The following is a 9,643-nucleotide window of genomic DNA, read 5'->3' as shown; positions in this document are numbered from 1 at the left end:
GTGCCTTGGTTTCCTGCTTACCATATCACTGCAACCGCATGACCTGCTCCCATCACAGTGTGTCAGGTCTTTTTTTTTTTTTTTTTTAAGTTTCAGATCTAATAGATTTCTTTTTTTTTAATTTTATTGATTTTTTTTTTTTACAGAGAGGAAGGGAGAGGGATAGAGAGAAACATCGATGAGAGAGAAACACCAATCAGCTGCCTCCTTCACACCCCCTACTGGGGATATGCCCACATCCAAGGTACATGCCCTTGATTGGAATCGAACCTGGGACCCTTCCGTCTGCAGGCTGCCGCTCTATCCACTGAGCCAAACCGGTCAGGGCTTTTGACAGCTCTGTACTTTGACATATGCTGTTCTTTTGGGTGCCTGTCCCTACTCACTTCTTTAAAAAAAAAAAAAGTTTTGATTGATTTTAGTGAGAGAGAGAGAGAGAGAGAGAGAAACATCAATGTGAGAGAGAAACCTCCATCAGCTGCCTCCTGCATGCCCCCTACAGGGGATTGAGCCCACAACCCAGGCATGTGCCCTGTCTGGAATCGACCTGGAGACCTTTTGGTGCATGGGACCACACCCAACCAACTGAGCCACACCAGCCAGGGCCCTACTCACCTATTTTAGCTAGCACATTGATAGCCTGAAAACTCCTGCCCAACCACTTCTTTTTCAGGGAAACCTTCCCTGCTTAGACAGTCAAACTGGAATGTCCCTCATCTCAGTCCTGATAAACAGCCTTGCTTGATGTACCTGTGGTCCCTAAAACAAGGCTTTAATGTCCGTGAGACCACTAACTTGTGCCCTAGTTTGCTGATCTTCTCTTCCCGTGATATTGTCATTTGGTATGTATTTTGTAATTATTTACAATTCAATCACCTGAAAACAAACCAGACAGATTTCACCTCGGCTTACCTTTTCCCTGAAGTCTCCCTTCCCTACACCTCAGAAATGGCACCCCAATGCTCCCCCACAATCAGACTACACCTGGAATCCTGAGCTTCTTTTCTGGGGCCTCTGTTTAGGTGAGACCAAAAAAAAAAAAAAAAAGTCTGAGATTATTCTAAAGAGAGTAACTAGATTAGTGAAAATAGCTAAAAGGACCTGAGTTGTCCAAATCCTGTCTTGATATATTTGAAAGGTTAAAGTGTGAAAGAGAAAATTGACTTTACTGCATAGCTCAATAAATATATGTATACTAGAGGGCCGGAGCACGAAATTCATGCAAGGGGCTTGGCTCTCACAGCCCCAGCTTCGTCTGGAAGGTCATCTAGAAGGTCGTTCGGCTGTCTGGTCTAATTAGCATATTACACTTTTATTATTATAGATGTCGGCTCATTGTTGAAGAGAATGAATTTTAAACTAGATGCCTTAGGGGTAGTGAGACTCCAGTGGGTGGTTTTGTTCTGGGAACATCGAGGTACTGTATGTCCCTGAATTTTTATGATTCTATAATTTAGAAGAAATGCCCAAGGACAGATCACTGGAGGAGATTAACCAGCACGTTCCTCGGGAAAGTGCGCACGACCCAAGCCCAAGGATGTTCGCTCTGTTTTTGCTGGGCCTGTTCTCTCTGGTCTGCACCAATGATGGTAAGTCCAGGAGACAGAGGGGCAGCTGGTTGTTGCTTAAGAGATGGGCAGACACTGGGGGAGGAGACATGTCCAGAATTGGCTTTGGGACTTTGGCAGGTTTATGTGAAATTATCTCAAGGAAGACTTTTCTTCTTTTCACAGGTGAACTTCAGAGGTATCTCATAGGTACGACCATGCCTAGTCTAAAGTCCTTGGTAAACAGGTCTTTTGTGACGTGTTTAAAAGTAACCCTCCCCTCCATCTGCGGAGAGGGCTAGAAAACATCCTTATTATAGACTCCTAGGAGTTTTCTCTTCTCCCAGACCAATTTAGTCCATTCCAGACCAATTTAGTCTATTCCTTTCAATAAGGAGACTAAAATCCCCTTTGTTACTCCCTTTCCTCCTTACTGGACAAAAGTCTTCTAGATTTTGACTTGACAGGGGGCTAAATCCTTGTGGGGGGTCCATAGATAAGTTTTATAGTGACTCTGACCGTTTGAAATCATAGGCAACATTTGATGTATGTCTATACATGTTAGCTTTCACGGAGATTACCGAAGGATTCAATGGCCTGAGGAAGAGTAGGAGCCACTAGGCTCAACAGCACATTCCTGTAGAGAAGCCCCCTAGCCTGGAGAACCCTCTCTTGAGTACATTCTTTCAGCACCTCTTTCTGTGTCTGGCAGAGCCTTCAGTACTATGCTATAAATGTAAAAAATTTCATCTTGGGTTATGCTATGACACCATGAGTTCCTGCAACCTGCAGTACCAGCAGTCCTGTGCTACTGAGAACATTTACATCCTTACAAAAAAAGGTAGTGTGGGGTACAGCGTGACGGAGAAATATCCACCTCCCTCCCTTGGAGACGCGGCTCTTCTTCTGCCCTCGCTCAGAGTGTGTGAGAGAATGGGCTGGGGAAGGATGGGGTGGTCCTCTAGAGGGGATGGCAAAGATGCACTTTTCCTTAAGACGACAGTGCGTGAAGAAGCAGCTGATGGGCCTCATTGGTTAGGGAATGAAATCCACGACCCGGGTCAGTGGTTAGTAGACTCAGTTTTGTGGCTCATTTGGGCTCAGGGAAAAATTAGTGAGGCTCTGAGGAGAGGTGGTTCCTAGCAATACGGTAGGAGGAAACATAGTCCTTACAGTTGAATTCCCTCTCTTTCACCTCCTCAGGGCAGAGTATATACTATTATTCAATACTGTCATGTATGACCAACTGTGAGGATGTCAACTTCTTGGGTTTTGAGAAGAGGACAGAGCTCATCTGTTGCAAACATAGTAACTATTGCAACCTCCCCGAGGGATCCTAGCTCGGCATCTCTCCTGGGTTTGGGGTCATTCTTCAACTCCCCATTCCCTTTATTTCCTCCCCCAAACCTGTATCTTGCTCTCCTCTTCTAGCAATGGTAGAGAGTGAGAAAGCCAGCTGATAGTAAAAACAGTAGCAGTCATAAGAAGAAATAGAGGAGGGTAGCTGAGTCTCATTAATTATGGAGCGTTAGACCGAATTTTTCAAATCTCTGCTGTTTGCCTCTGGCAGGGGGTTTGGTTTCCTCATGATGGTCATGCCATAAATAGGGTTGCGTTTAAAATTATCATTGCCTATATGGAAATGCCAAGACTTGCTTCAAAATAATCCCAAGCCAGTACTGAGAATTCTGTAACCATACTTTCTCCTCATCTGTACCCAGCCTTCTGGGTTGGGGTTCTTTGGATTAGCCCTCACACCTCCAGGCACTCTCCTTCTGCTCGTGGGTTATGAAGACAGAAGAGGACTAACTCTAGCTTCCCAATTGGCTGGCAACATGAGCCACATCTTTCTCTGGTAGAGAGCTCTTTGGTGGTGGGGGTGAGGTGGTGGGGGGGCAGAGTGTAGGAGAAGCAAGAATCAAGCTAGAAAACCTGGGCAGGCATAGGGATAAAGCATCAAGGAAAATTTTAAGGGCATTTCAGTTTGTGGAAACTAAGATTTGGGAGACAATTTGGTGTGAGTGGAGTTATGATGGCCCTACCTAGCCAGGTAGCCAGGTAGCCATGTAGGGATTGAATTGAGGATGGAAACCTTGCCCTAGCCGGTTTGGCTCAGTGGGTAGAGTGTCGGCCTGTGGACTGAAGTGTCCTAGGTTTGATTCCAGTCAAGGGCACATGCCCAGGTTGCGGGCTCAATCCCCAGTAGGGGGGCGTGCAGGAGGCAGCCGATCAGTGATTCTCTCTCATCATTGATGTTTCTATCTCTCTCTCCCTCTCCCTTCCTCTCTGAAATCAATAAAAATACTTTTTTAAAAAAATTTTTAAAAAGGAAAGGGCTTTTTCTTACTCATGAAGAAGACGGAGCCATGTGTTTGCAACCTGGAGTGTGTTTATTTAGGAAAGCATTCTGAAGAGGCCATGGCAACAATATCGCCTAGAGGTGGAGCCACCGAAGGACCAGCAAATTTCTAGATGTATTCGTTACAAAAGTCATAGCTCCTGCAGCACCGCAAGTCCACCAAGTAGATACTCCACTTGATGTTGTTCACGTTAGCACAGTTCTTCAGGCAGCCCAAGAAGGCCAGCCACGGAGTTCCGTCACCTGCAGCAGGGAGGAGCAACATCAGCACAGAGGCGCTTGCCCAGAAACTTCTGTCCAGACTACCCCAGCATAGAAAAGCGACCTCCGGTAGTTTAAGGCTCCGTTATTCACGTGGGAAGAATTGGAAGATGCTGCTGGTTGGGGGACCTCCCAAACGAAAGGCAATGGTAGAGGCGTTGGGGAAAATGATTCGGGGGGCGGGGGCGGGGGCGGGGGGGGGCGTGGGCGGGAGGAGAAATAATGCCAGCAGCAATCCTGGGGTTGCCAAAGCGGATGCTTCCACTGAGAATCAGCACTGGTTGAAGGAAGAGCTATAAACGCCAAGGGATCACTTAGCACGAAGCGTAGGCGAATAGAGAAGTCATGATGTTTAGTCTTACCCATCGCGGGCTATTTAAGCCAGTCGCTATTGCTGCTCGAAGTTCCTCTGATTCCACCGTTGAAAACCACCCAGGAGGACTCGCAGGCAGAGCCGAAGACTGGGAGCGGCCCTCCCCGCCCCACACCCAGCTGCTCTCCAGCCAGAAATACTGGCTCTCTAGCTACAGACCCGCCCCTTGGTGATCACCCTCATCTAGTTTCCTTCTGCCCTGTGATGGGGGTAAAGGCACCAGCCACTCAGAGCTGAGCCCGCCAGGAGTAAAAGGAGCCCCGCCTCTTTCCTCTGGCTGACACCTCCCTGTCGGCTTCGTCCGCCCCTTTTTCCTTCCCCCTACCCACCACTTACTTTTTTTTTCAACATATGAATTTTTTTTATTTTTTCTTTATTGATTAAGGTGTTACATATGTGTCCTTATTCCCCCATTACGCCCCCCTATCACCCCCCCACTCATGCCCTCACCCCCCTGTTGTCTGTGTCCATTGGTTAGGCTTATGTGCATGCCTACGAGTCCTTTGGTTGATCTCTCCCCCTTACCCCTCCCCTCCCCTACCTTCCCTCTGAGGTTTGATGGCCTGATCGATGTTTCTCCGTCTCTGGATCTGTTTCTGTTCATCAGTTTATGCCACAACTTACTTTTAACAATCGTCCCAGTTGTGCAAGCCTCCTCCTCTGTTGCCAAACATATTCCCCTGCCTTTGTCGCATCTGTGTCCTGGAAACCTGATGTGGCACATCTTGCACTGGATAGTGTCTGTAATTTGGACCAGAGTAGGGACGTGGACGTGAGAGCAGGTCTCGCATGCCCTGGGAGGACCCATCTCCCCTTTCAGGCTGGGATTCTGCATAGGGTAAGCCAAGAGAGGCTGCGGGGTTTATGGTCTCAAGAGCCTTAGTCTGAAAAATATGGGAGGGGAAAGAAACGGAAAGAGGAACAAAGCGAAGGCTGAGACCATCAGCCCAGGTCCTCTTCATACTCACGAGAAAATTGGCTTTTGTCAATATAGAGGTGCTGTTGGTAGAGTGCCTGTGCTGGCAAAGAGAAAGGAAACGTGAAGCAAACCTGCCCTTTGAATCCTTGCCGTGCCTGGGGTCCATCCTCTCTCTAACCTGGAGCCACCTTAGGCCACGTCTGTCCCTCCAGAGCCTGGCCACCTATCTCACCACCCCTTCGAGCTCCTTCCCCAATTCAATGCTCTCCACCTGTATGGGGCCTCTCGGCTCCCCTCCCCGTTCAGTACACTTCTTTTTTTTTTAAAGCCTCACTCTCTTCTTGTTAACCCACCCTGTGTGGCTTTTACCCACATGTTGTCTGGAAGCTGACGACAGGAAAGAGCATCTGCTATTCATGAAGTAGCTACACTTTGGATTTGGCCAGCTAGTGCCTGGGACGTGTCCCTTTCCACGTTCTCTTTTCCTTGACCTTGATTAACTTCCCTAAGCCTTGCCCCCACCCCAGCCCCCTCCTGCGGGAATAGGTTGCCGGGTGTTGAAAGTCTGGGTCTATCTCGGGTGCCTTTCGATCCCCAAGGCCTGCCCTGCCCTGCCCCTCTCATCTCCTCCCTCCTCTAACCTTTCCCCTCCCCCACTACTGATCCATTTTTACTCACCTGCATACTCTCTGTTTAAAAATGCCCCAGATAGTACTGTTGGGGGAAGAAAGATACATTCTCTGCAGACCTTGTTTTAACAAGTGCCACCTCCCAGCTTCTGTGGAAATTCTCTCACTTCCTTATAACCCATCAATTTTCTCCTGGGCGGGTGGGGCGGGGGGGGGGGAGGTTACAGCTTTGGTGAGATCCCAGGGACATGATGCCCTGGGTGGGAGGCATGGCATTGGAATGGCAGCTCTAGGAGGACCCTGAGAGGACCTCTGTCGTGGGAACCCTGACCCATCCAGGATCCTTCACGTGTCTCTCCAACCGTCAGCCCCGGGGCTCACCTCTGAAGCAGCAGAGCAGCACAGGGAGGCCCCGCAGGAGGGACCCGTCCATTTTGGAGGGAGGGAGGAGTAGATTAGGGCAGGAAGCCGGTGTGCCTATTTATACACCTGCCAGGGGGGGCTTCCCCAGGAAGGGCTAGGGGCGGGGACACTGTGGAAGTCCTTCAGAGACTCTCCTGCTTCTAGGGACCAGTCATTTCCCTTTTCGACACATTGCGGGAGACGACTGGCTAGACACATCCTGGCCCTGATTTATTTCAGTCCTGCCACTCAGGATGCCCCATGTCATGTTCTATGGCCTTTTCTTCATTCCACACGGTGGGGAGGACAGGGTGGATCAGGGCTGGGCAGGTAGGACTCAGTCAGCCCCACCAAGGTGCTCGTTCAAGCACAGAGAGCATGCGTGCAGGTAACTGGAAGGCAGACAGGCCGATGCCTATAGGGAATGGGGAAGAAAAGGGGGAGGTTAGGCTCAGAGGCCCCGACAGAGGATTCTCCTGCGGGGAGTGGTCCCCCACATGTCAGTCATCCTGGAATGAAGCAAACCCTAGGGTAGGAGATGAGAGTCGAGGAGGAACCTGCTTCCCACTCTTGGAGTTGAGACTTAGGTTTTTCGTATGTTCATCCTCAGCCAAGGAAATTGTTTCCATTGCTTTTTAGAACGACTGGAAAGGATGGAGGAAGAGGAAGAGAGAGGGATAGAGACAGAGGTGTGAGAGAGACACATCCATTATTGGTTGCCTCCTGCTCCTGCCCCAACCAGGGCCGGTGATCAAAGCCACAACCCAGGTATATGCCCTTGGCCGGGAATCGAACCCGTGACTCTTCAGTGTATGGGCAGACGCTCTAACCACTGACCCACACCAACCAGGGTGAGGCTTAGACTTTTGTTAGAAGATAGAAGTTTTGGATTACTTCTCCTGGAGGGAGGGAAGCTGGTCCTTCCCACTGGCTGTCAGGCCAGGTATTGGTGGGTTTTCCCTGAACGCTGAGAGTGACTATGCATCCAGTTAGGTCGGTGGCTGAATGTGAAGGTCCCAGGGAGGGACTGAGCCAGTGGATTCTAAGAAAGCCATAGCCAGTATCTTATTCTACCTTCCACAGACTGCAAAGGAAATGTCAGCTTGGTCCCTGCTGTTATTAGCAAGGAATTGAGAGTCTGTGTCCATGCTTAGGGTGAAGCAATAGAGGGGGAGAAACAGCACTGGAAGGAAGCAGATGGCACTAGGGCCGTGGTCGGCAAACTGCGGCTCGCGAGCCACATGCGGCTCTTTGGCCCCTTGAGTGTGGCTCTTCCACAAAATACCACGGCCTGGGCGAGTCTATTTTGAAGAAGAGGCGTTAGAAGAAGTTTAAGTTTAAAAAGTTTGGCTCTCAAAAGAAGTTTCAATCGTTGTACTGTTGATATTTGGCTCTGTGGACTAATGAGTTTGCCGACCACTGCAGTAGGGCACAATGTAGGTCTACAGCAAAGGGGGCAGTGGTCTCAGCCAGATGTGGGCTGATGAGGCAGGGGCCAAGAGCGATGCACCAAAGAGTTTTTCCCCATGATATACTGGACGTTATTACTGCATACCAAAGAGCACACTAGCTTTTTTTTTTTTTTTTTTTCCATCAAGGAAAGAAGGAGGAAGAGAGGTAAACTCGTGAACTGCTTCCCTGGGCCACCTAGAACTCGGGTGAAGCTGTGAAATGGCACCATTACGTATTTGTGCATCACACACACACACACACACACACACACACACACACACACACACACACACATCATCACTGATTTTTGTGTTGTGCATAGTCATTAGCTCGTCTCATCGCCCTGACGTTTAGTATCTCCTCTGCTTCTCTGTATTCCTCTCTCCCACATCTGAGATCTTCCCTCTTTCCTTCCATACTTGTTTCTTTTGCCAATGGCAGCCACCAGAAAGAACAGGCTCTCCTTCTGCGCCTGCCAGGACCGTCTCCTCACTAATTACTCTCCTGTGATGCCATTATGCCGCTTCTCCTAAAGAAGAGACTTCTCTCTCCTGCTTTACTGACCCACCTGGATTCTTTGCTTATTGAACCCATTCCACTGACTTACTTTTCTCCTAAAATCTCCTCACATACTCCCAGACTTAATATCTCAAAATACCCGATTTTCCTTGTTTAAAATTTATTTTTATTATTGATTTCAGAGAGGGAGGGGAAGGGAGAGAGAGATAGAAACATCAATGATGAGAGAGAATCATGGATCAACTGCCTCCTGCACGCCCCACACTGGGGATCAAGACCACAACCCGGGCATGTGCCCTGAACGGGAATTGAACCATGACTTCCTGGTTCATAGGTTGATGTTCAACCACTGAGCCATGCCAGCCGATACTCCTGATTTTCTTTCTGGGCCCACTCTGTTCCTTCTCTCAGTGCCTCTAATCCTTTTTCTTATCCTCTTAGTGCACCCCAAAAATAATTATTTTTATGTCCTAAATTTCAGACCCATGACTTAAAAGTGTCCAGGATTGCTTTAGACCTTACCTAAGTCTGCACGGCCCCTTTATTCAGGATGCCCCTCTCCCCATCACAGCGTTCCGGAGGTACAATTAGACCGGAAGAGTAGCCAGGGTTTATCTCAACTGCGAGTGACCAGGGAGGTCTTCAGTGGCGTCCATATGTGTGAGATTAGAAGCCGGTTAGATTAGGGCTAGGATTTTTGCTTTGCATCTCCGATGTTAGGCAAAATACTAAAAATGACATGTCTTGAATGGAGATTTGCTTTCTAGTTATTACTTTTAAAGGAAACAGATCGACTCTCCACAGGGAATTTAGCCAAATACCCTGAAATTTATTGCTAATCCAGATAGTTCCACATAATGACCTTTCAGAAGAGGTTCATGGGGCTGGTGGTGAGTACCCGGATTTGAGGATGGAGCTCTCAGCTGTGGCAGATCTCATACGTGATGAGGCAAGTCAACTGGATGAAGAAGCACATTCACTGGCCCCATGAGACACCACTAGCCTCAGGCTCCTGGCTTTTCCCAGGACCCACAGGACACAGGCCGGTGATCCAGCAGAAAGAACAGCCTCTTCTCGATCAGGGTTGGAAAGAATAGTCAGAACAGAGCAGCCTGTCTCTTTTCCCTCGGGCGAGGGAGGAGCACAGCTCTGGGTGACCGGGACCTGTTGAAACCAGAGAAG

General features: G+C 48.9%; 2 protein-coding genes across 2 annotated transcripts; one reads left to right on the top strand and one right to left on the bottom strand.

The window, feature by feature from the left end:
• Positions 1-1,765: 1,765 nt before the first annotated feature.
• Positions 1,766-3,382, top strand: PATE2 (prostate and testis expressed 2; the record flags this gene model as incomplete). The annotated part of the gene is made up of 3 exons (XM_079762957.1): positions 1,766-1,786; positions 2,169-2,393; positions 2,756-3,382. The coding sequence occupies 3 exons, from the start codon at positions 1,766-1,768 to the stop codon at positions 2,885-2,887; spliced, it is 378 nt and encodes a 125-aa protein (XP_079619083.1). The 3' UTR covers positions 2,888-3,382.
• A 479-nt stretch (positions 3,383-3,861) lies between these two features.
• Positions 3,862-6,521, bottom strand: LOC307094277 (prostate and testis expressed protein 1-like; the record flags this gene model as incomplete). Its single annotated transcript, XM_079762956.1, has 5 exons — positions 3,862-4,149; positions 5,165-5,361; positions 5,505-5,559; positions 6,138-6,173; positions 6,470-6,521. The coding sequence occupies 5 exons, from the start codon at positions 6,519-6,521 to the stop codon at positions 4,016-4,018; spliced, it is 474 nt and encodes a 157-aa protein (XP_079619082.1). The 3' UTR covers positions 3,862-4,015.
• Positions 6,522-9,643: the final 3,122 nt, after the last annotated feature.

The sequence above is a fragment of the Cnephaeus nilssonii genome, assembly GCF_951640355.1.
Source record: "Cnephaeus nilssonii genome assembly, chromosome: 22".
NCBI lineage: Eukaryota > Metazoa > Chordata > Mammalia > Chiroptera > Vespertilionidae > Cnephaeus > Cnephaeus nilssonii.
This window is presented reverse-complemented; position numbering and strand designations above follow the sequence as displayed.